Source organism: Capra hircus, chromosome 16 (genome assembly GCF_001704415.2).
Source record: "Capra hircus breed San Clemente chromosome 16, ASM170441v1, whole genome shotgun sequence".
NCBI lineage: Eukaryota > Metazoa > Chordata > Mammalia > Artiodactyla > Bovidae > Capra > Capra hircus.
Genome location: NC_030823.1, coordinates 59,431,557 through 59,458,625, shown reverse-complemented (window position 1 = coordinate 59,458,625; position 27,069 = coordinate 59,431,557). Strand labels below are relative to the sequence as shown.

General features: G+C 38.4%; 2 protein-coding genes across 2 annotated transcripts in view; both read right to left on the bottom strand.

Moving 5' to 3' along the window:
* Nucleotides 1-27,069, bottom strand: part of TDRD5 (tudor domain containing 5) — an 80,963-nt gene that overhangs the window by 10,265 nt on the left and 43,629 nt on the right. The window contains exons 6-13 of the mRNA XM_018059985.1: nucleotides 22,509-22,662; nucleotides 21,281-21,453; nucleotides 19,913-20,133; nucleotides 15,128-15,340; nucleotides 14,357-14,423; nucleotides 8,415-8,615; nucleotides 7,770-7,928; nucleotides 576-758 (exon numbers count right to left, since the gene is read on the bottom strand). Of these exons, the coding sequence (XP_017915474.1) occupies nucleotides 576-758; nucleotides 7,770-7,928; nucleotides 8,415-8,615; nucleotides 14,357-14,423; nucleotides 15,128-15,340; nucleotides 19,913-20,133; nucleotides 21,281-21,453; nucleotides 22,509-22,662 (1,371 nt within the window). The remainder of the gene's footprint in view (nucleotides 1-575; nucleotides 759-7,769; nucleotides 7,929-8,414; nucleotides 8,616-14,356; nucleotides 14,424-15,127; nucleotides 15,341-19,912; nucleotides 20,134-21,280; nucleotides 21,454-22,508; nucleotides 22,663-27,069) is intronic.
* Nucleotides 24,475-25,145, bottom strand: LOC102175974 (serine-threonine kinase receptor-associated protein). Its single transcript, XM_013970312.1, is given in 6 exon segments — nucleotides 24,475-24,632; nucleotides 24,635-24,820; nucleotides 24,823-24,870; nucleotides 24,873-24,928; nucleotides 24,930-25,049; nucleotides 25,051-25,145. Coding segments are annotated over 6 exon segments (663 nt in total).

Sequence of the window (27,069 nt, the reverse complement as noted above, 5' to 3'; positions counted from 1 at the left end):
CACTGAATTCCTTTGAATACACAGATCTCATAAAAATAAGTATGATTCTGTTTGTAGTATCATCTTCAATACATTTTTCATGGCTAGATGATTTTTCTAATCATTCAGTATTAAAATGGCACAAATAAGAAGCAGAATCTTAATGTTGATGTATCTTCTTTCTTGTAGCCAGTGGGAAATAAATTAAAATTTAAATATATAGGGTCCAATATTACTAAATATACTCAGACCCAGATATTATAAGGTTAGAGCAACAAAAATTAAATTAGGGAAAACACTTTATTTCTAGTTTCTAAGACCTTGACTAGGTGCCAACGATAAAACAAAAACTGTAATGACTGATAGGGTAGATAGACACAATATGTCCATGGTTTACTCTCCTGTTTCATCTTGCCTCCATCCCTAACACTGTCTTCTTTGCAGGGAGGGAGGGGCTAGGAAACGCATTCTTCTGAATTACTGTCTGAGAAATCCACATGAAATGCAGAATGTGCAGCTTTTCTGAGGCTTGGACAATTACATTAACAGTTCCTTTTGCAGTAATGATTTTCTTTATGTTTTCCCAAGGAGCTAACCTTCTGTGGTATTTCTTTACATGATGAATATGGTTTCTTTCCACCAAGGCTTGAGGTAAACAAGTGGGAGGCAGCATTGCTTTCTTTTCCCATTTTAGCCTGCAAAGGTAACCAGTTCTCATCCCAAATATCATCACCTATGGTTACTGACTCCAGGCATGGCATTCCAGTGGGGATCTCATCCTAGGCGACAAAGAAAAACTTTAGTTTATTGTTCCTATATGAATACATTTTGAAATTTAGCTTTACAATTTTTCCTGACTCTAGTAAAGATGGCAGTTTGAATATAAAATTCATTACGTTCTCCCCTTCAGACATAGCACCAAAATAAAATAGATTCAAGGTATAAACTTACAGTCAAAGAGAAATAAGAGGGGAAAACATCACCTATGTTCTGAATACAGGAAATCAGACAAGGGACAACTTGTTAAGTAATCCTGAGAAAGTGGAATCCTGAGCTTTTAGGAGGAAAATCTGAGAAGCAACCCAAGCTTATACCATAAATACTGCAAAAGTTCAGGAATTACTCCTATGAAGTTTTTTGGAATTGAGGGTATAAAGAGAATGAAAACAAGAGCCACTCATTTAATGTCAGCTCGTGAGGCTTAATACCAGAAAAACAAACAACCCCATCAAAAAGTGGGCATAAACAGACATTTCTCCAAAAAAGACAAGACATATGGCTAATAAACACATGAAAAAATGTTCAACATTGCTCATTATTAGAGAAATGCAAATCAAAACTGCAGTGAGGCATCACACTGGTCAGAATGACCATCATCAAAAAGTCTACAAGGGTTCAGCATCAGTTTTACAAGAAATGTTAAAGGGGCTTCTTAAAGCAGAAAAGATCACAACTAGACATATAAAAATTACAAGAAAAATCTCAATGTGTAAAAGCAAACATATGGTAAAGGTAACAGATCAACTACTTATAAAGCTAGTAGGAAAGTTAAAAGGAAAATTGTCTGTTATCTACAATAAGCAGTTAAGAGATACATAAAACAAAAAGATGCAAGATATGATATCAAAAAATATTTTAAAATTCAATAGAGAAAGCATAGTCTTTCCAACAAATAGCACTAAAACCACTGAAAATCCATAACCTTAACCTAAATCTCACCCCTTGTAAAATTAAATCAAGATGTTTTGAAACTGAAAACACAGTACATAAAACAAACAACAACTGATATACTTTCTCAAAATTAAAAACCTTTCCTATATGAAAGACGCCATTAAGAGAATGAAGCTACAAGTGGGAGAAAATATTTGAAAATCACAAATCTGACAAGGGGCTATCCAGAACATATCCAGAACATATAAAGAATAACAACTCATTCAAAAAATGGGCAAAAGACTGTAACAGGCATTTCACCAAGAAATACATGTGGATGGCAAATAAGCACATGATAAGATGGTCAATATCACAGTCATTAGGGAAATGCAGATTAAAACCACACTGTGATACTACTACGGCATACCTATGAAAATGGTTAAAAATAAAAATTCCTGACAATATCAAGTGCTGATAAGATATGGAGCAACCGGAACTCATATACTGCTGGCAGGAATGCAAAATGGTACAGCCAGTCTGAAAAAATCTGGCATACATTTATTTACCGCATGAGCCAGCAATCTGACTCTTGATTATGTTTATTAAAAAGCCTATACATGAATATTTACAGAAGATCTATTCATACCAAAATACAGAAGATCAATTCATACATTAAATAACCATAATGTCTTCAATGAATGCATGGATATACAAACTATGGTATATCCATACCATACTACTCATCATCAACAGAAATGAACTATTGATACATGCAATGATTTAAATGAAGGGACTGTGCTGAATCAAACAAGTTTCTATTGGGAAGTTACATATCACATGATTCCACTTAATTGACAGTCCTGAAAAGGTAAAACTATGGTGACAGGAAACATAAATGCTTGCTAGGGGATTAGGGATTTGGGGAGATGTGATTATAAAGGAGTAGCATCAGGGAGTTTTTTCAGATGATGGAACCATTCTGCATCCTGATTATGGTGGTGGTTACATAAATCTATACACATATTAAAATTGATAGGACAGTAGTCTGAGTACAAAGTCAATTGTTTACTGCATATTCACTTAGAAAGAAGTATTAACACCAGAGAAAATAAAAGTTATGCAGGAAAGGAAAACTTGCCATCACATATTACTTGACTGTATATAGCATTTACAGAGTCACAATAACAAAATATTCAATGAATGGTGATCTAATAGAAAGTTTGATATATTAGTAAGATGATGAGAGAATAGAAAGGATATTTTTGTCTGGGGCGGGGGACAAGAGATGAAACAGAACTAAACCTTCATCTCTCATGCTGGGAAGGCCATACATGCTTAAAACTGAAAAATAAGGAAATAACAATATAAGCATGCTAGTTAATGAAAGAAATAGAGACAAATTCCAAAAGAAGATGTTAAAAGAAATGAAAATGGTTGCTCTGTGAAATAGGAAATGAAGGGGAAGGGGTTATGGGGAACTCTAAGCTGTGTGCACATAAACATTTGGTTTTAAGACAGCTGTGAGCACATGGACATTTGATTAAAAATATGCCCTCCAAAGAGAGCTGTCAAACATTTTTCTTGATGGGTCTTCCTAATACTATTTCTCAATACTACTTTCTAATCACTGCATAATTCTTAAAAATTGCCCAGAAGTCAGATAATGGCTTTTCTTTTTTGTGATCAAGGCTACATTGCTGAAACTTTGGTCTTAGTGATCGCTGAAGAATTTTTAATTCATCTGTGGGAGATGCTCTGACGGCACCACAATGAATAGGGCATAAAGAGCTATTTTACTTCAGTCTCCTTCATTCATAATTTATTAATTACATTTTTAAAAAGCTATATCCCCTTCTCCTACCTCATTTTCTTCTTTCAGATCCTTTAGCTCTGGGATGGACCACTTTGGATCTTCTTCACAGCTCTTATCTTGTATTTCCAAAGAATTTAATTTAGAATCCTTTAATAGCTCCTCTGAGGTGACTGATTTAAGGTGACTTAAAGTCTTTTCATCATTAATATCTTGCTAGTAGATAAGAAAGAGAAATTATTTTATTTTCTATAGTAATGCTGTTTCCAATATTTACACGCCTATAAATTCTAGGGGCAATTTTTCACTATCATTCATACATATGGAACATTATTTTCTAACTTTAGGCACTGACCCTAGGTATTCCCATCCTATTAAATTAGTTCAGGCCAAGGGCTTCCCAGGTGGCAAAGTGGTAAACAATCTGCCTACCAATGCAGGAGACATAAGAGACATGGGTTCAATCCAGGGTCAGGAAGATCCCCCGGAGGAGGAAATGATAAACCACTCCAGTATTTTTGCCTGGAGAATCCCATGGACAGAGGAGCCTGTGGCTACAGTCCACTGGGTCGCAAAGAAGCAGACACGACTGAGGACGCACACAGAGGTTAACAATTATTGAGTACATATTATGTAATGTGTACAGGGTAGCTCTGCGGGTATAAAGATGAATGCAACAGGGGCCCAGCTCTAAAAGAACTCAAATATAGCATGAAGATACACAATCAGATCATCACAGCACAACCTTCAGTGTAGAGCTAATACAGAGATGTCACATTGACCAAAATAATACCAGAGAAGGAAGATGTCTGAGAACATGTAATAAAGGAGATAAATAAAACTGTTAGGATGCCTAAAAGAAAAGCAAGGATTAGAGGGAATCAGGTGTATAGAGGGGCTTCCCTGCTGGCTCAGCAGTAAAGAATCTGTCTGCCAATGCAGGAGACATGGGTTTGATCCCTGGGTTGGGAAGATCCCCTGGAGAAAGAAATGGCAACCCACTTCAGTATTCTTGCATGGAGAATCCCATGGACAGAGGAGCCTGGTGGGCTATAGTCCACGGGGTCACAAAAGAATTGGACATGACTTAGTGACTAAACAACAACAAAGTGTATAGAGGTAGGTTTATGTGTGTATATAGCATGTGGGAGTCTTGATATGTTAAAATACAGGTTGGGGTACAATAGAGAAGCTTTAGGCCTTATCTCTTTGCAGAAAAGATGGCCTTATTTCATTTTTAGGACTGAACTATGATTATTTAAAGACATCAACACAGTGATGATAAGATATTCTAAAAACTCAAGTAACCAAGTAATAAGGACTAACAAAAATTCAGATTTCAGAAAGTTTTACAGGTTAAAGAAGCCCAATTAATTTTAACTAGCTTTAAACTGAAATGAAATCTAAAATGTTGACATTGCTTGAAATATACAGCAGTAAACATTCATACACATTTTTCAGAGTAGGTTAATCTCCCAGTAGTCAAATGGTCTTTTGAAAAAAAATTTTGCTGAAATATAATTGATTTACAATGTTGTGTTAGTTTCAGGGGTACAGCAAAATAGCCTTTCCTTTTTATCTTTTCTAATAATGCAAGTCCACTAACAAAATAACATTATCCCTATAATTTAAAAAGTCATATATAAAAAACATACTTACAAAACAATATTTTCATATTTTATTCAAAGAATAAAGCTTTGTCATGTCTAGAAAAAATAAATTTGGGGACTCTCAAACTGAGCACAACCTATACTTTTAGCTTAGTACTTATTGCCATGAGGAATATGAGACTTTGAAGACATGCCTATTTATTTGCTCATTTGCTGAAAAGTCATTTAACTTATTCACTAATGTGCGTCACTTTACATATATCTAAAATGGGGATCTTAATGAAATAACCTGGTAAAGTGGTTGTGAAGATTAATTAACTAGTACGTGCAAGTACTTAGAACAGCGCCTGCCACACAGCACAAGTACAGTAAGTGTCATTGTTATCTTTTTATCATGATGGTGTGATCACTCACCTAGAGTCAGACATCCTAGAGTCTGAAGTCAGGTGGGCCTTAGGAAGCATTACCACCAACAAAGCTAGTGGAGGTGATGGAATTCCAGTTGAGCTATTTCAAATCCTAAAAGATGATGCTGTGAAAGTGCTGCACTCAATATGCCAGCAAATTTGGAAAACTCAGCAGTGGCCACAGGACTGGAAAAGGTCAGTTTTCATCCCAATCCCAAAGAAAGGCAATGCCCAAGAATGCTCAAACTACCACACAATTGCACTCATCTCACACGCTAGCAAAGAAATGCTCAAAATTCTCCAAGCTAGGCTTCAACAGTATGTGAACCGTGAACTTCCAGATGTTCAAGGTGGTTTTAGTAAAGGCAGAAGAACCAGAGATCAAATTGCTAACATCCACTGGATCATTGAAAAAGCAAGGGAGTGCCAGAAAAACATCTACTTCTGCTTTACTGACTATGCCAAAGCCTCTGACTGTGTGGATCACAACAAACTCTGGAAAATTCTGAAAAGAGATGGGAATACCAGACCACCTGACCTGCCTCCTGAGATATCTGTATGCAGGTCAAGAAGCAACAGTTAGAACTGGACATGGAACAACAGACTGGTTTGTTGTCATCCAGGCTGTATACTGTCACCCTGCTTATTTAACTTATATGCAGAGTACATCATGAGAAATGCTGGACTGGATGAAGCACAAGCTGGAATCAAGATTGCCAGGAGAACTATCAATAACCTCAGATATGCAGATGACACTACATTTATGGCAGAAAGCGAAGAAGAACTAAAGAGCCTCTTGACGAAAGTGAAAGAGGAGAGTGAAAAGGTTGGCTTAAAACTCAACATTCAGAAAACTAAGATCATGGCATCTGGTCCCATCAGTTCATGGCAAATAAATGGGGAAACAGTGGAAACAGTGAGAGACTTTATTTTGGGGGGCTCCAAAATCACTGCAGATGGGGACTGCAGTCATGAAATTAAAAGACACTTGCTCCTTGGAAGAAAAGCTATGACCAATCTAGACAGCCTATTAAAAAGCAGAGACTTTACCAACAAAGGTCCGTCTAGTCAAAGGTATGGTTTTTCCAGTAGTCATGTATGGATGTGAGAGTTGGATCATAAAGAAAGATGAGTGCCAAAGAATTGATGCTTTTGACCTGTGGTGTTGGAGAAGACTCTTGAGAATCCCTTGGACTGCAAGGAGATCCAACCAGTCCATCCTAAAGAAAATCAGTCCTGAATATTCATTGAAAGGACTGATGCTGAAGCTGAAACTCCAATACTTTGGCCACCTGATGCGAAGAACTGAAAAGACCCTGATGCTGGGAAAGATCGAAGGCAGGAGGAGAAGGGGATGACAGAGGATGAGATGGTTGGATGGCATCACTGACTCAATGGACATGAGTTTCCACAAACTCTGGGAGTTGGTGATGGACAGGAAAGCCTGGCATGCTGCAGTTCATGGGGTTGCAAAGAGTTGGACACAACTGAGCAACTGAACTGTGGTATAGAATAATACATAACAATATGATTATTATTACTGTGGGTAGGAGTTGCCACAAGGTTTACAGAAAAAGTTAGAAATGAGAACACTTAAGAAACATCTGAAGTGTGTAGAGGGAAGAAAAAATAGCATTTGGATCCATGCAGGTAAGGTCACAACTGCACCAAGGTGGCAGCAGAATTCAGTATATGAGAGAAATTATGCAGGAAAATGTATGGATGAAATGAAGGTTTAAACCAGCAAATGATAAGAGACAAGGTAACTATTGAGAGTACTGTGTAGTTTCCAAACCTCCCCAGGTGTGCAAATGCCTGTTTCCTCATTGCTAAAATAAAGTTAATTATAGTCACTACAACTTCCCTGGTAGCTCAGCTGGTAAAGAATCCGCCTGCAATGCAGGAGACCCTGGTTCAATTCCTGGGTCGGGAAGATCCTCTGGAGAAGAGATAGGCTACCCACTCCAGTATTCTTGGGCTTCCCTGTGGCTCAGATGGTAAAGAATCCACCTGCAATGCGGGAGACCTGGGTTTGATCCGTGGGTTGGGAAGATCCCCTGGAGGAGGGCATGGCAACCCACTCCAGTATTCCTGCCTGGAGAATCTGCATGGACAGAGGAGCCTGGTGGGATACAGTCCATGGGGTCGCAGAGTTGGACACGACTGAGCAACTAAGCACTACATCACAAGTATTTTATGAGTATTAAATAATATATTAAAAGTGCCTTTTATAGTGTCTGGCATACAGTAAGTACTCATTAAATATTAACAATAATAAAAAGAATATGACAGTATTTGCAAAAAACCTCTTACCAGGATATATAAGTCACTCTCTTTTGACTGTGGACTGATCTCTCGGTCTTCATTAAAATAGTGCTGCTGGGAATGATAGCCCAGCTCTTTTAGGACAATGTCCTCAGGCCTCACACTGGATTTAGTGTATAAAGCTAACGGGTTGAGGTCTCTGAAACCCTAGGGTAAGAAAAAGGAGAAGGCAGAGTTTAGTTTCTCAGAAAAAAATGGAAAGAGCACTCCATAATCCTCAAATGTTGTGGAAATGTATTATCTTCTAAAATTTAATAAAATTTTTCCCATACTGATAGTGCTTGCTGGCCACAAAAATGATCAACACCAATATTAATGGTGATGTAGACACTGTTATCAATAATTAGAAAATAAGAGAGTGTTGCTCTTCTCTAAGAAAACTTCAGAGAATTAAATACTAGGGGGTAAGACAGAATTCTCCATTATTTAAAATAAAAGCACTCACATTCTAAAGGACAATAAGCCAAATGTAGTTTTCTGTGGTCATGAGAAAATTAAGAAAGTGCTGTAAGCCAGGCATCTCACAGATGTCTCTTAAAGAATTAATCAAATAACCTTCTGTATTAAATTCTCATACCTTGAAGGGTTGAGATTAAACAAAATACATTACAAAATACATTCAGACTGCTCCACCTTAGAAGGGACATTTTCTCGGCATACAATAGCATGACCCTCTGTCCTCAAAACGTGGTGGAAATAGACATCTTCATTTGAGGATGTGTCACACAGGAAAATGTTCAGGATCCCATCTACATATTCATCCACTACCCCTACTAATGGTTTCAAGCCACACAACTTCTGGAACTGCAAAACAGCTCTGGATGTCCAATGTTCCTGAAATACAATCAAGATGTGAGATTCAGATGACAAATTCAAACACCAATTATAAAAACCAAACTACAAATACAAGTGAATTCCTAATGAACTAAGTATTTTAGTGGAAAAATCAAACCATGAAAATACCAGAATAACACATTTGAGGATATTTATGATTTGGGGATGAGAAAAGGTAGAATAAAGGAAAAATGGTGAAAATGGGATTTGGGGGAAAACTTATCTTAATGTGATGAAAAACTTCCATGTTTGGAAATGACTGAGTTAGATTATTGGACCAACCCTCCCACAGGAACTAAAAATTTTAGATAAAATATTTTTAAAACATGTCCAAAAAAGCATCAGAGAACTAACAAAAGAGTAACACAGGTCAGGTCAAAATTAAAGGGAAAGTGGGAACTATTTTTGTCTTAAGGTTATCTGCTAATCCAGGCTAATCTGAACTTTGGTTTCAATGATCTTACAGGTCAGAGGACAGAAATTCAAGCCAGTATCTGCCCATGAGAGAGAGTGGAGAGGAGTTTATTGAGTCCCTAGGGATACATGCTCAGAATAAGGCAAAAAAAGAAATAAATTAGCCTTCACATGGATTTGCAGCTCAATTTTCACATCAGCTGGGTGGTACACAAATCCTCACTTTGTTCATTTGAATTAACATGGTTCTAGACTGCTAGGTACCTGGCAGAAGAGAATGTAAATCTTTCTAGAGGCAGGCAAACTCAATCTATATTCCAACCAATTTTACAAAAAAAGTTTTTAAAAGTCAATAAACAGGACATAGCCAAAGATAAAAAGTATATAAAGAGACAACAAATCACAAATACAATATAACTAATACAAAATCTCAGAAACTTTAGATATCTGAATTTCCAGATGAATTACAAAACAAATAAACTTACTACATGTAAAAACAAACAAAAAATGAAATTAACTTGAAAGCTTCTGTAGAGATCTGCAATCTATTAAAAATCAATCTAGCAGAATTAATCAAGAGAATTTTTAGAAAGTGAAAATATAATAATAATAATATTCGAATTAGAAATTAGAAAGTAAAAATAGAGTAATAATAACCAAAAGTAAAACCCTAATGAAAGTGAAAGTGAAGTCGCTCAGTCGCGTCTGACTCTTTGTGACCTCATGGACTGTAGGCTACCAGGCTCCTCCGTCTATGGGATTTTCCAGGCAAGAATAATGGGGTGGGTAGCCATTTCCTTCTCCAGGAGATCTTCCCAACCCAGGGATTGAACCCAGGTCTCCCACACTGTAGGCAGATGCTTTACCGTCTGAGCCACCAAGGAAGTCCCCAAACCCTAATAGGTGTATTCAATAACAGATTAGGTAGAAATAAAAAAATAAACACCTATGGCTGATTCATTTTGATGTCTGACAGAAAACAACAAAATTCTGTAAAGCAATTATCCTTCAATTAAAAAATAAACTTCTAAAAAATTAGTAAACTGGAAGATAATTTAGAAAAATTACCCAGAATGCAACACAGAAGACAGAAATGTATATAGACTACAGAACAGAGGTTAAAAGATATGGCAGGCAAACTGAGAAGGTTTACCATGTTTTTAAATTATGGTTCTACAAAAAGAGAAAAACGGAGGGGGCTATAAATATGAATATAGGGAAAAGACAGTAACTGAGGAGATAATGGCTAAGAACTGAACTGAATGAAAAGTAAAAATGCACAGATAAAAATTCCAATGAACCACAAAGTAGGATACATAAGAACAAATCAACACATAAACATATTAAAACCGAAGAACACAGTTTTCAGACTTCAGAAACATGGTAGAGTAGTAAAGACTACCTTTGCCTCTCTCCTTCAATCTATATTCAGTGAAACATCCACAATTCACAAAACGTGCTTCTGCCCAGCACCACAGGGCACTGCAGAATTCCACACATCTGCACACCCAAAGGGAGATGGACTGAAACGCACAGAGGGGCGGGGGAACTGCAGAGTCCATGCTGGCATCCTGGCCCTCTGGGTGAGGTCGTGAACACACAGCTGCGGAGAACCTGGGGGCCACAAAGAAGGCCGTGCGCACAACTGTGGCCACCTGACCGCCCCTGGCACCCACGGCCGCAGGCAGGAGCGGCAGCGGGGCCTGGGAGCCTGTCCCTCCAGCATCTGAGGAGCCCACGACCCCACCTGCACCCCCTTCATCACCTCTCCCCTCAGCAGGTCCTGTGTCTCAAGGGGAGCCCTGACACAAGCAAAGAGCCCACAGGCCAGATGACAACAGCGGCTACAGCAGAAGCAAGGCAGCGAAGACCCTGGTGGCACAAAAAGCAGGGACAAACAAGGCATGGAGCCACCCCTCTTACAGGGAAGGTGGAGGCTGGAAAGGGCCAACTCTCAAATACAACCAGAGGCCGCTCAGGTAAAAGAAACCAAAAACTTAAATGATTGCGCCACCTACTGGAGGAAATCAAACTCCTACTCTGCCATTCAACACCAGCTCAGGAACACCTGGTCAACCACCACCAAGACTCACAGCGACACTGTACCACAAAAAGACAGCGACAGTTCTCCAGAAACCAAAGGCATGGAATGCTTCAATTTAACTGTTAAAGAATTCAAAATAGCTGTTGCGAAGAAATTCAATGAGCAGTGAGAAAGGCAGTTTAATGAGCTCATGAATAAAGTTAATGAACAGAAGGAATATTTCACCTAAGAGATTGAAACTCTAAAAAAAAAAAAAAGAAAGAACCAAACAGGACTTTCTTGGTGGTCCACTGGTTAAGAATCCACCTGCCAATGCAGGGGACATGGATTTGATCCCTGGTCCGGGAAAATCCCACATGCTGCAAGGGCAACTAAGTCTGTGGGCCACAACTGCTGAGCCCTCACGCTGCGACCACTGAAGCCTGTGCACCCTAGAGCCCAGGCTCCGCAACAGGAGAAGCCACATACTGCAACTAGAGCACAGACCACTATCTCCCACCATACACACAAATCAACTCAAAATGGACTAAAGATGTAAATGTAAGTGAAAGTCACTCAGTAGTGTCTGACTCTTTGTGACCCTACGGACTATACAGTTCCGGAATTCTCCAGGCCAGAATACTGGAGTGGGTAGCCTTTCCCTTCTCCGGGGATCTTCCCAACCCAGGGATCACACCCAGGTCTCCTGCATTGCAGGCAGATTCTTTATCAACTGAGCTATCAGGGAAGCCCGGGACCAAATGTAAGACCTGAGACTAAATAAAGTTCCTGGAAGAAAACACAGACAGTATGCTCTTTGACATCAGTCTTAGCAATATCTCCTTAGATATGTCCCCACAGGCAAGGAAAACAAAAGCAAAAATAAATAAAAGGGACTACACCAAGCTAAAAAGCTTTTGCACAGCAAAGGAAATTAGCAATATAACAAGTGAAAGTGAAAGTGAAGTCGCTCCGACGTGTCCAACTCTTTGTGACCCATGGACTGTAGCCCACCAAGCTCCTCCGTCCATGGGATTCTCCAGGCAAGAATACTGGAGTGGGGTGCCATTTCCTTCTCCATATATAACAAGACTGTCTACCAAATAGGAGAAGATTTTTGCTAATGATATATCTGATACGAGGTTTATTCAAAGCATATAAAGAACTTATACAACTCAACAACAACAAAAACAGTCTGGTTCGAAAATGGGTAAAGAAACTGAAGAGACATTTTCCAAAGACAATATACAAATGGCCAACAGGTACATGAAAAGATATTCAACAGCACTAATTATTATGGAAATAAAAATCAAACCCACAGTTTGACAGCACCTTACACCTGTAAGAATGGCTATTATCAAAAAGGTAAGAAATAGAAGTGTTGGCAATGATGTGGAGAAAAGGGAACTCTCATATACAGTACTGGTGAGAAAGTAAATTGGTGGATAGACAGAGACAGTATGGAGATTCCTCAAAAAATTAAGACTAGAACTATCATATGATCCAGCTATCTCACTTCTGGGTATTTATCCAAAGAATATGAAAACACTAATCGGAAAATATATCTGCACCCTCACGTTCTTTGGCATTATTTAAATAGCCAAGATATGAATCAAGTGAAGTGCCCATCAACAGCAGAATAAAGAAAATGTGGCATATAAATATAATGGAATACTGCTCAGCTATTAAAAAAAAAAAGATGTGACCTTACCATTTGCAACAACGTGGATTGAACTTGAGCATTTTATGCTAAATAAAATAAGTCAGATGGATAAAGACATCTATCACATGATTTCACTCTTGTAGAGTATTTAAAAACTAATACACAAGCAAAAACTAATGAACAAACCAAACACACAAATATGTACATACGGAGAACAGAGTAATGGTTATCAGAGGGGAGGGAAGAGGGGGTGGGCAAATGGGTAAAGGGGGTGGGTCATCTGATGGAAAATAAACTTTTGGTAGTGAGTATGTGGTGGGATATATGCATATAGAAGTGGAAATACAATGTTGTACACATAATGTTATAAATCAATATTATAAACATAATGTTATAAATCAATGTTACCTCAATAATATAGTTTTGTTTCCTAAAGAGTAAATTTGTAAACTTCAATTTCATTAGCAGATAGTTCTGATACTATATTGAAGGCAAAAGGAGAAGAGGGTGGCAAAGGATGAAATGGTTAAATCGCATCACCGACTCAGTGGACGCGAATCTGAGCACACACTGGGAGACAGTGAAAGATGGGGAAGCCTGGTGTGCTGCAGTCCTCGGGGTCGCAAAGAGTGAGGCACAACTTAGCAACTGAACAACAACAACAAATGAAGCTACTGATAAGTTATTTAAACAGACCAATATGGGATAATAAATGTATACAGTATGCATAATTAAGAGTTCTGAGGGGGGAAAAAACAAAATTAGGTGCATAATTATAACTACACAAATATATGTATCTATATGGATGAAAATGGCTCCTGTTCCACCCCATACCAAACATCTCCTACAACAATGTCACTAGAGAACTCTTTTAAAAATGTATTTCTGATTGTGGCAGTTCTCTTTAGTTGCTCCCCAGAAACTAAAGGACAACATCCAGCATGTACACACTGCTATATTTAAAACAGATACCCAACCTAACCTAAGATAATTGAACTCTGTTCAATGTTATGTGGTAGCCTGGATGGGACAGGAGTTTGGGAGAGAATGAATACACGTATATGTATGGCTGAATCCCTTTGCTGTCCATCTGAACTATCACAACGTTGTTTGTTAACTAGCTATACGCCAATACAAAAAAAAAAAGTTTTTAAAACAATAAAGGACAATGTCCAGACTCCTGCACATGGCTACAGGTCTCCACCTTAGTCTCCTGTTTCTCTGACATCATTTGCCATGCACCAACTGCAGCTCATCCTCTATTACATAGCCAAACAGAACGACTTAAAATTCCTCAAATTTGAGATACTTCATGCTACTCTTCCTTCGCCTGGAATGTCTTTCTTGTTTGTTCAGTTATGGTGCTAATCTTCCTTCAAAGTTTCATGCAAATGTCACCTCTTTTAAGACACCGTCTCTGATTACCTTGAACAGAAACAAGGGCTGTCCTTCTGTATTTCTGTCATACACTATAAAACTCCCTAGGAAATCTGACAAGTACAATTATTTTTGTCTACATGCCTTTCTCCCATTCTTTCTACAATGACTTTCTTTTTCATGTTTTATTTTTTTATCCTGAGAACTTAGAATTGTTCTTGGCATCAAATGTTTGCTTATTAAATGGAGAGCAAACAAACATACCTCTACTGGTCTCACCCATGCCAAAGAACAAGGGATAGCCTGAGCAGGAAGCTTTGTGTAGCAGCACCTGCAACAGACAAATATATGAATATTTAATATTTTAAAACTGCATTTTATGGAATCTCTTATCCCTTTCTTTAAAAAAAAATTATGTATTTCTGGCTGTGCTAGATCTTCTTGCTGCATGTGGGCTTTCCCTAGTTGCAGCAAGTGGCAGCTACTCTTCACTGCAGTGCACGGGCTTCCCACTGAGGTGGCTTCTCTTGTTGTAAAGCACGAACTCCAGGCATGTGGGCTTCAGTAGCTGTGGTGCAAGTCTTATCCACTTCTTGATTTCAGTTTTTTACACCATCTCAGAGTATTTAATGCATGCATTTTTACATGAAATGTCTTACCACTTCACACTAATGTCTAAGAAAGAAATTTGTAAAACATAACAAGTCTTTGAAACCATGAAATTAAAATATAGGGGGAAACAGTCCAAACTTCATGATATATAAATGCAACTCTTAGCATGACCCAAAGCATCATTTTCTTAATAAGAGGGTGAAATTTAGTCTCATGGTCCATTCAGATTCACAGTCATGTGACAGAAAACACAAGAGATTGTAATCCAGCTGTGAAACTAAATGACCATTTGCCAAATCTGCACTCAGAAGAAAGGGGTAGAAAGGACGGAGGCAGGAGAAAAGGAAGAGAGGTCCTCACTCCCCCACAACTCCAGCATTATGGTTCAAACCTAAATTGTTCTTAATGAATTAATTAACTCACTTGAGGAACCTCAGGGAAGACTTCTGAACAGTTCCAATGTTTCCAAAATCTGGATAGAACACTTCAACTTCCTGTTTCCCAAGAATTCGATGGATAATGACCCGATACCACCACTTATCCTCAGAAATCCTTACACAACAGAGATGTCCTGGCTGGATAAAACACTCTGGCATGGCATATCGATCAGAAACCAACTGATTAGAATAACAGCGCCTGCAGAATTCCATAAAAGAAATCCATAGAAAAAGAAAACAATTAAAGATCAGTTTTACTGATGTTATCAAGAGCAGGAAAGTCTTGGCAAAAGGCAAAGAAAAATTCTCACTTTTTCGTATTTGGTAATGCTTATTACTGATACCAATTAATCTTCTTTTTCATGTCCAAATTCTTTCTCTTTACCAATAAACTTCTCCAAATAGAAATTTATTAAGTGATCATTATTAACATTATACCAAGTATTCTTGGCATACATATATATAGTGATACAGTATATAATATAGTGATATATATAATATATATAATATAGCGATACAGTCTACTTAGAAAAAACAGTATGCTTTTGGAGAGATACAAAATAAATTACTCTTATATGTGACACCAATGTAAAAATCAGATTGCTGTTCATGAATAAATCTAGTGAATGAAAATGTAAACATTTTACATAGTGTTTACTAACAAAAGACATCATTATTCAATAGAAAAAAGATAATTTAGAGCGGTAATTCTCCAAGTGCAGTTTACAAATTCCTGGGACCCTGACATATTTTCAAAGAGTTCATAAGATCAAAGCTATTTTAATATATTGTATTATTATGAAAATAATTATTTGCCCTTTTCACTGGGTTAACATTTGCATTGATGGTATAAAAGCAATGGTGCCTTTGCTTTTACAAAGTTTTACAAAAGGGTAAAACTCCAGGTGCCTTTGCTGAATCAAACCAGTGACATTCAACTGTACTACTGCTGCTGTTGCTAAGTCGCTCCAGTCGGTGCGACCCCAGAGACAGCAGCCCACCAGGCTACCTCATCCCTGGGATTCTCCAGACAAGAACACTGGAGTGGGTTGCCATTTCCTTCTCCAATGCATGAAAGTGAAAAGTGAAAGTGAAATCGCTCAGTCACGTCCGACTCTTCGCGACCCCATGGACTGCAGCCTACCAGGCTCCTCCGTCCATGGGATTTTCCAGGCAAGAGTACTGGAGTGGGTTGCCATTGCCTTCTCTGATTCAACTGTACTAGCAGTCATTTATTTTTCACTGCCATGCAGTCCAATTAAATGTTTTTAAAGAAAAAAAGGCTAATTTAACTTAAGAATGTCCATGATAAAGCAATAAAAAGTATTAAGTGTATTAAATCTCAAACAAAGAGTGACTATCTTTTCAATATTCTCTGTAACAAAAATCGAAGTACAATGCTTCCTAAGTTGCCTTAAGGAAAAGCACTTACGGATTTCAGTTGTGAACTGAACCAGCTGTTCTGCGTGTGTGTATGTGAGTGTGGAGTATTGTTTTTAGTTGGAAGATGAATAAGACACTATTAAACACCATTTTTGCTTGAAAGGTCCACTCAGAAACTATGTTTATTCAGATTTGGGTATTTGACTCACACTTTCTCAAGAATGAAGTGGGCTTGTCACTTCCAGGAAAACACTTACAGTATTTATTGTCAATGATAAAATTCAAACCTTTCCAATTAAAATTTTTGAAATGTTACATCTAGCACTGTGAGCTTGACAGCTTCCTAATACATAATACTCTTCTGATGATATCAGAGATACTGATGAGTGTGATTTTTAAAAAATATATTGTGTGACGAAACATCCACATTTGGAAGATGTATATAACTCACTGCACCAGTATTTTCCAAAAGACCAATGCATGATGTTTTAAAATCACAAATGGTGGTAAAATTGAGGGCCAGTTCCATTGAGTCCACACTTAGAAGGTCTCTATGCTTACTTATACAGTGGAAAGGGACAAACACACTCAAGGGATTAGATCTGATAGTTAAAGACTGCCTAAGGAACAATGGACAGAGGTTTGTGACACTGTACAGGAGGCAGTGATCGAGACCATTCCCAAGAAAAGGAAAGGCAAAACTGTTGTCTGAGGAGGCCTTACAAACAGCTAAGAAAAGAAGACACGCTAAAGGCAAAGAAGAAAAGGAAAGATATACCCATTTGAATGCAGAGTTTCAAAGAATAGCAAGGAGAGATAAGAAAGCCTTCCTCAGGGATCCATGCAAAGAAATAGGGGAAAACAATAGAATGGGAAAGACCAGAGATCTCTTCCAGAAAATTAGAGATACCAAGGGAACATTTCATGCAAAGATGGGCACAATAAAAGACAGAAACGGTATGGACCTAACAGAAGCAGAAGATATTAAGAAGAGGTGGCAAGAATAAACAGAAGTATTATACAAAAAGGATCTTCATGATCCAGAAATCCTGGAGTCCAAAGTCAGGTAGGCGTTAGGAAGCATCACTACCAACAAAGCTAGTGGAGGTGATGGAATTCCAGTGGAGCTATTTCAAGTCCCCAAAGATGATGCTGTGCAAGTGCTGCATTCAGTATGCCAGCAAATTTGGAAAACTCAGCAGTGGCCACAGGACTGGAAAAGGTCAGTTTTCATCCCGATCCCAAAGAAAGGCAATGCCAAAGCATGTTCAACCTACTGCACAACTGCACTCATCTCACATGCTAGCAAAGCAATGCTCAATATTTTCCAAGCTAGGTTTCAACAATACATGAACCAAGAACTTCCAGATGTTCAAGTTAGATTCAGAAAAGGCAGAGGAACCAGAGATCAAATTGCCAACATCCACTGGATCACAGAAAAAGCAAGAAAGTTCCAGAAAAACATCTACTTCTGCTTTATTGACTGCTCCAAAGCCTTTGACTGTGTGGATCACAACAAACTGTGGGAAATTCTTCAAGAGATGGGAATACCAGGCCACCTTAACTGCCTATGGAGAAATCTGTATTCAGGTCAAGAAGCAACAGTTAGAACTGGACATGGAACAAGAGACTGGTTCCAAAGTTGAAAAGGAGTACGTCAAGGCTGTATATTGTCACCCAGGTTGTTTAACTTACATGCAGAGTACATCATGTGAAATGCCAGGCTAGATGAAGCGCAAGCTGGAATCAGGATTGCCGGAAGAAACATCAATAACCTCAGATATGCAGATCACATCACCCTTATGGCAGAAAGCGAAGAGGAACTAAAGAGCCTCTTGATGAAAGTAGAAGAGGAGAGTGAAAAAGTTGGCTTAAAGCTCAACATTCAGAAAATGAAGATCACGGCATCTGGTCCCATCACTTCATGGGAAATAGATGGGGAAACAGTGGAAACAGCGTCAGACTTTATTTTCTTCGGCTTCAAAACCACTGCAGACGGTGACTGCAGCCATGAATTAAAAGACACCTGCTCCTTGCAAGAAAAGCTATGACCAACCTAGGCAGAATATTACAAAGGTTTGCCGACAAACCTTCGGCAAGGTTTCCCTGGTGGCTCAGATGGTAAAGCGTCTGCCTGCAATGCAGGAGAGCCTGGTTTGATCCCTGAGTCAGGAAGATACCCTGGAGAAGGAAATGGCAACCCACTCCAGTACTCTTGCCTGGAAAATCCCATGTACAGAGGATACTGGTAGGTTACAGTCCACAGGGTCACAAAGAGTCGGAGACGACTGAGCAACTTCACTAGCCAACAAAGGTCCGTTTAGTCAAAGCTGTGGTTTTTCTAGTAGTCATGTATGGATGTTAGAGTTGGATCATAAAGAAAGCTGAGTGCCAAAGAATTGATGCTTTTGAACTGTGGTGTTGGAGAAGACTCTTGAGAGTCCCTTGGACTGCAAGGAGATCCAACCAGTCCATCCTAAAGGAAATCAGTCCTGAATATTCATTGGAAGGACTGATGCTAAAGCTTGAGCTCCAATACTTCGGCCACCTGATGCAAAGAACTGATTCATTGGAAAGGCCCTGATGCTGGGAAAGACTGAAGACAGGAGGAGAAGGAGGTGACAGAGGATGAAATGGTTGGATGGCATCACCAACTCAATGGATATGAGTTTGAGCAAGCTCTGGCAGTTGGCAATGGACAGAGAAGCCTGGCGTGCTGCAGTCCATGGGGTTGCAAAGAGTCAGACACGACTGAGTGACTGAACTGAACTGAATGTTTACTCTAATAATGCTCTGCTACTGCTGTTTTGAAAGTCTTCATTTTTAAACAAGAAGTCTTGCATGTCAATTTTGCACTAGAGCCTGCAATTATATAGCTAATCCTGGATCCATTCAAAGTGCAAAGTTAAAAAATGGATTTTAACATAGTAAGAGTTTGAAAAGTTCAAATTCTACATTACACCAAACCTTAAGAAACCACTACTTGTCAAGGTTTCATATACTATCAAAATAATATTCACAATTTTCTGAAAAGGCTGTTAAAATACTCTTTTCCCCAACTATGTACCTATTTGAGGCCAGATGTTTTCATAAACTTTCACCAAAAGAATGTATCTCAAGAAATTAAAAGCAGAAGCAGATACTGAAATACAACTTTCTTCTATATGCCAACTACAGCTATTTTCCATAAAAATATTATATTCAGAAAAATGAACTTATGATTTTTAAGTAATATTTTACATTTTCACTGTTTTATTTTTGGTACAATAAATACTGATAAGCAAAGGCTCTTCTGAGTCCTTAATTTTTAAAACCCCTGAGACCAAAATGTTTGAGAACTGACTTAACAAGGTATGTGAAAAATACATTGAAAATAACAGAATCCTACCGCATTTCAATCATCATGTCCTCAAGTAACTCTGATGAATCCCTGCTGTAGATTCGGATGTAGAATTGACTAGGAGAGAGGATATACTCCACAAAGACACCCACGAGGGTACTAGTATCTAATGGGGGCAGTCTGCATAATTTCTTGTCCCGCACAGCATCTGGTGGGATGTCATGATTTGCCATTGCCAAGTTGAGCTGGGATTTGTTCATTTCTACTTGCTACAAATTAAAAAAAAAAAAAAAAGAAACCACTATAAATCTTTGAGTAACATGTCAAACTTTGACAATGTTTCTTAAAGTATATTTCATGAGTTACCTTTACTAGAAACACCTGGCAAATTATAAAAATGAAAATTCTTAGGCTCTAGCCCAGATTCAGTGATTGAATATCTGGAAGTGAGACCCACAGTTATGCCTTTAAAACAATTTCCAAGATGATCCTTACCTAAGGTACAAAAAGTACTGTACATAAAGAGAGTTAAAGTACATAAAGAGAGTTAAAAGTAAAGTACATAAAGAGAGTTAAAAGTGTGTCGCACACAACTGCCCTGTACAAAACTGAAAACATGGTGCTTCAAATACTTAGGGTGAACTAAGTTACAGCCTAAATAAGATACAGCCTCATCCTAACCAATCCTACCAACAAAGGCAACTTGAAAGAATGGATTAAATTTCAGACTACTCTTCCAACCAAAAATGGGGCTTCTCAAACACTTTCATTCTAAAATATACTATTTTCCTTTAGGCTTTTCTATCATCCTCTAGAAAATACAGCAGGCTCTCCAAATAAAATGTTTTCCCTCCATGAAAGAAACCAGGTATGAAGGACAAAAGGGAAGAAGAGGAAGCAACTAATTTCTTAATAATGACAAAATAACTAACAGGAGATGAGAACACAAAAGCGGAGAAGTGTGTGTGTAGAGATCAAATAAAAGAGAAAAGCACCCTACAACTGAGGCTAGGTGCAGGGGCAACCTACAGCTAAGTATTGAGAATACGGTTACAGCCAAGCTTCTCAGTTCTTCCCTCTGAAGCCCTGAAGGGTTTTCAAGCCTACAGAAACAGATGGACAGAGAATCAACATCTGTCAAGCAATGTCATCCTCAAACAACAGTCAAGTCTTCAAAGCCAACTGATAACTCTGAAATGAGACTCAAGGAAAGCTAGCTATATAAAAGACTGAAAACCAGAATGAACACTGTATAAGATGACTTCAGACCAAAGTTCTGGTCTTGTCTAAGAAATCATATGTCCAGAAATAAGAGTTTTTCTCAAACAGAAATTTTGTCTAAAGAAACACTCATTCAGTTACTTTTCATAATGCTGAATCTCCAGTACTTGAAGACAGACATCAAACCATACTCACCAGCTGCAAAGGTTTTACCACCAGATTAGGCTTCTTGAAAATCTTCTGTTCCGGTTCCTTATGGTTTTTTGAAGGGCAATCCCAAGTAGTCTCCTTGATAACAGCAGTAGACAGTGAATTTCTAGGGGGACTGGACACACAAGCTTTGCCTTCTATTTTCTTATCTGATTGAACTAAAAATGAATTTCTGACTGATGACACAGCTCCATCTGAAATGACCGATAGAGAAACCTATGTGTATCTATTAAAATAACCTGCAAACTATTACTAAGCACATTCTATGTGCCAGGCACTGGGCAGATTATGATAGATACGAACCTATCTTTGCAGACCTTTCAGTATGGAGAGACACAAGGGAAGTTCCAGATGGGAACAAATCTTACATTATTTATGATGGGGGCGGAGGTTGGAAGAGAAGTCTGGTAAGGTTTTTTAAACTTTGGTGAAAGGTTTTATTTTTCAACATCCTTATTTCAATTTATTTCTTGTTCAACTTTAGCTGTGAACATTCACTGTTGCTTAATGTACAGTATAACTACCTGTACTACTAATGTACAACGGAACCTCAATGTATGTAACCACTTAATGTTCCATAATACAATCTCTTAATTTTTAGGGAATTCCCAAACCAATCACATATTTTGTTCAAATTTATATGTTTATGACAATTTTATAAGAGGTTGACACACTAAAATGGATTTCAGATAGACATAAAACCATAGCAGCTCCTAAAGAAATAAACTAGTATCTATACAAAGATGTAGGCACAAGGATATTGAACACTATATATTTTATAATACAAAAAAGGGGATACTCTCTACATGTCCATTGATAGGAGACTAGTTAAATGGACTATAATGTAATTACATAAAAGAATTACACAGACTGCTCAGTGCTAAACAACCGAGTTAAGAGCCACTGGACTACCTAGTGTTTCCCCGTGAGAGCATCATCTCAGAAAACTTATTTCTTCAGAATTATTAAAAAATCTAAACAATGAAGAAAGTAAACTTTAAAAACTCAGATTTTAATATAGCAGCATTATTACAACATACATATGTCATCAGGAAGGAGGTCATTATATACGAAACATTTTCAAGGCTAACTTGTGATCTGTTTGGTTGATGTGGTTACAATTAAGATTGCTACCTAAACGATGCGTTCTTTTTCCTTGTCCTCACAGAGATAATTAAACATCAGGTTTGCATCATACTGTAATACAACTCACCAGATGCTAGAGGCTTCATATCAGCATCAAACACCAGCAAGTCTTGTTCTCCTTCCCTGAACTCAACATGGAGAATGTCACTAAGTGCTCCAACAAGCTCTATTACATTTAAGAAGCCCAGTTTTTTGGGTGAAAGTTGCTCTTTAAAAATTAACTGTCACAAAAACAAACAAACAAAAAAAACAAGGAATATAACATATACAAATGCTTCAAGGACGATGCTTTAATTTGGACTTGGACTCCAAACTAAATGTGTAGGGGTGAGTAAATTCAGGCATTCAATGAACACTTGCTTCCACGTGAGTATAATACAAACCAAGCAACCTATAATCCCTCACCATAAACTTCTAGGCCATCTTCAAGTTCCTTTTAGAGCACATGGTAATTAAAAAGAAAATTAGAAGACATTTTTACCTCTCATTTTTCACAATCTATGATTATAAAGCAAAAGTCTTTTAAAAAACAGGGGAACACACAAAATACAGAAATCCTAATAAAACTGTTGATATTTCTCTATGTTCACAGAAGGAATATTCACTACCACTTTTCACATGCAATAAAATTATACTATTTTTAAATGTTTCCTTAAAACTATGCTTATTATTTTGCCCTTGAAGTTGGGGTAAATAGGTAAGTGTAAGTGTATTTTCTACAGCACACTGATTTTTCTTAACTTGGAAAAAAGAAGAATTATACCAAATAGAGACAGAAGATAATATATATAAAACAAATAACAAATATGTCTGGTTTAAACTGCACAGTGAATTAGTTAGGTTTGTCCTTGCTAATAAGAGTGAGTGTGTGTGTAGTTGCTCAGTCGTGTCCAGCTCTTTGTGACTCCACAGACTGTAGTCTGCCAGGTTCCTCTGTTCATGGGGTTTCTCAGGCAACAATACTGGAGTGGGTTGCCATTTCTTCCTCCAGGGGATCTTCCTGACCCAGGGATCAAACCCACGTCTTCTGTGTCTCCTGCACTGGCAGGTGAATTTCTCACCACTGAGCCACCTGAGAATTCCTTGTTAATCAAGATCTCCAACGAAAAGGTCTGAATTCTTAAATCTTTTGTCTCCCTAACCAAGGTAAAGCAGTTGAGCTAACCATGTTTCTTGCTCCCTTCCTTTTGATTAGGTGTGGTACGGGTTGGTTCAGTCACATTCCAACTCTTTGCAACCCCATGGACTGTAGCTCACCAGGCTCCTCTGTCCATGGAATTTTCCAGGCAAGAATACTGGATTGGGTTGCCATTTCCTCCTCCAGGGGATCTTCCCAACCCAGAGACTGAACCCACGTCCCTTGCTTCTCCTGCATTGGCAGGAGGATTCTTTACCACTGTACCACCTGGGAAGCCTAATTAGGTGTTGGTAGGAAATAAATCCTTGCCCTGACTTAATCACCTTGGAGAAGATCGACAGGAACACACAGTGCAAACACTTTTAGAGGACTGACCCTTGACAAACGGTGGGATGTCTTTGTTTTAGAGGCATTTTATTGAGACAAGGCAAAACAATTAGATGTTCAGAAGCAGCGTACAATGAAAGAGATGTCAAACCTGTTGCTTTATCATGTATTCCCCCTTCTTTACAATTAAAGCAAACAAGCAAACCCAACTTTCTGCTTTAAGGGAAGAGTCAGAAAAATAAGCCAATACATTTCCGCTCTTCATAACAGAAACAGCTACCAGAAATCTAACTGTAATAAGAGAAATTGAATGTTGGCTTACATATATTCATTAAAAAGACAACAGACCATCAGACTACAAGAGGATAACTCCATCTGTCTTAATCTGATACTCTTGTGTTTTCACTCATAGGTATCACCAAGTTGGTAAGTTCCAGCACTGGAGCTTATTCATATTCCTCATTATTCACTGCTCATGTTTGCCTTAAGCAGAGAGTAACTCGGAGGCTGATGTTTCTCTCCGCTTTAGTCTGTAAGCTGTGTACTATCTGTGGCATCTGTCTGACGCTCAGGCCATAACTTCAGGAGTTGAACTATAGATGGAATCTGAATTCTCTGAAGCAATTTCTTCTATCTCTTCTTCTGTTCGCTCTGAAAAATGGATCCTCAGCTTTGCCAGCTCACTACTATCTTCAGGAAGCACATCTTTCCAAAGACCATAGGTTTTCCTACCATAATCTGCCACAGTCTCTACGTTCCATCTTCAGAACCACTGGCACAGAGTTCTCCATCAGACCTAAACCTGATACAGTGAATGGGACCAAAGTGTCCTTTGTAGGATTATAATTCATCTTCACTATTATAATCATATTTATAAGGTTTAAAACCTTCACTTGCTGCTACAAGAAATTCTCAGGGCAAAGAGATGCAGAATTGATGGTTGCAGGAGCTTCAAACGATTTGAGTCCAAACTTACTGCACTATGAAAAGCAACAGATGGTCCATACGTTATTACCAGGCATTCCCTTAGGAATACATCCCACACTACTAAAGACGTCAAAACTTAGAGATTTCACCTCTGTCATAGTCGTGTGATCCCAGAGTAGAACAGTTTTATCACCAGCTGAAAGGATCTGTTTATCACCAAGGAGCCTTTTTAATGTCAGAGGTATGACCATTGATTTCCTTAGGTTCTGTCTGGAAGACCGTCTTGTCATCGTCCTTGGACCTGAAGAACATGGACACAAACAGCACCCTGCAGGCATCCTGAATGCTGAACACCAGCCTGCTGGACACGAACAGCGCCCTGCAGGCATCCTCAATGCTGAACACTGAACACCAGGCTGCTGGACACGAACAGCACCTGCAGGCATCCTGAATGCTGATGCTGAACACCGGCCTGCTGCATCACATGGCTGCCAGTGCACCAGCCAGCTCAGTTACCCTCCGGGGCTCAAGGGGCTCGGTGCTCACTGGCCCTGCCAGTTCCATCTCCACCTTCCCAGTCACTGCCTCCAAGCCCAAAGGGTAGGATTTCTGCAGTGCATACTTCTTGTTGATGTAATGCTCTCAGATCCAAGTCAACTCTTTACGACTTCTCCCAGGACACTTGCAAATGTGTTGCCCGGTATCAGTCAAGTCATAGTTTAAAACAGTCATTATATAGCCAATCATGATTATCCTGAGAGAGAAAGAACTGGTAGAGGACAGAGGAAGGGTGGTAATAAATTAGATTTGATACCTCTACTTACTTCTTTGTACATTACATACTATGGCTTCTTTCCTTTTTATGTTCATTAGTCTCTTTAAGGGTTTCTTTCCCTTCTCTGTAAGTGCCTAGTACTATGAATGTGCAATTCAGCTGAACATAAGACTAGGCTGGGAAGGATTTTTTTTAACTATAAGTTATTGATTTTTTGAGTAAGTGATATTCGGAAGTTTTTCAAAGGTATATAGCAAAAACTAAGTCTCCAGTCCACTCCCATTTCTCAGCTGACCAGGAGAGCACCTCCTTGGAGGTAAACACTATTAGTAGTTTCGTGTGGAAACCATCACCAGCAGATTCTTCTGTGAAACTTGCCAGAAACTGTCAAAACTTGAATATACATCATCCTTTAGCATAATAGATTACATCTGTTGTATCTTTTAATGCGTTAATACGGAGATATTTCCAAATCAGTACATGAAACATAGTTGAGTTTTGCTTTGTGATCCTTAGAATCTTTTAGTAAATTAGTTTAGCCCATCAGCTGACATATCAGACACACTGCCCTAATATCTTTCTTATGCTATCTTCTCTATATACTCCCACCATAAGTAAGGAAGCAACTGACGTTTATTTCTACTTCCACTCTCTTCCATCTCCAATCCATTTTAGTTATCTTATGTTTTCCTAAGAGTTTATGTTTTCAAATGTATTATATGATTTAATTTTCTCAGAGTAGATTTTGCAGATGACACTTTCATAGTGCAAACTCTATTTTTCACAAATTGGTAGCTGGACCCAGAGGCTTGATCAGACTCATGCTCCACCCCTTTAACAAAGCTACTGGTGATGTCATATTCTAAAAAGAATACATAATGTCTGGCTGTCTCTATGTTGGTGCTGTTATCGTAGCCATTATTGATCAATGCCTGTTTACTATTTATTGAGAGTTTTAATATAGTGATATTCTAATCTATCGATTCTTTTTTATTATTTAGTTGGAATATTTTATAGATATATGGTCCCCTCATCTGTTATTTAGTTACCCAGCCCTACCAGTTCATTCAGGAAAGCCAAGATAAGTGACTGGCTTTTTGTCTTTGTTTACCATTTTTTAAGAAAATTAATTAGTTCTCCATTATCTTCCATGATAACCAATTAGTTTTTAACATCATATGAACTCACGAAATTAAATATATTGGACGGGCTTCAGTTCAGTTCTGTTCAGTTCAGTCACTCAGTCATGTCCAACTCTTTGCGATCCCATGAATCACAGCACGCCAGGCCTCCCTGTCCATTACCAACTCCCAGAGTTTACCCAAACTCATGTGCATCGAGTCAGTGATGCCATCCATCTCATCCTCTGTCGTCCCCTTCTCCTCCTGCCCCCAATCCCTCCCAGCATCAGGGTCTTTTCCAATGAGTGAAGTCTTCACATGAGGTGGCCAAAATATTGGA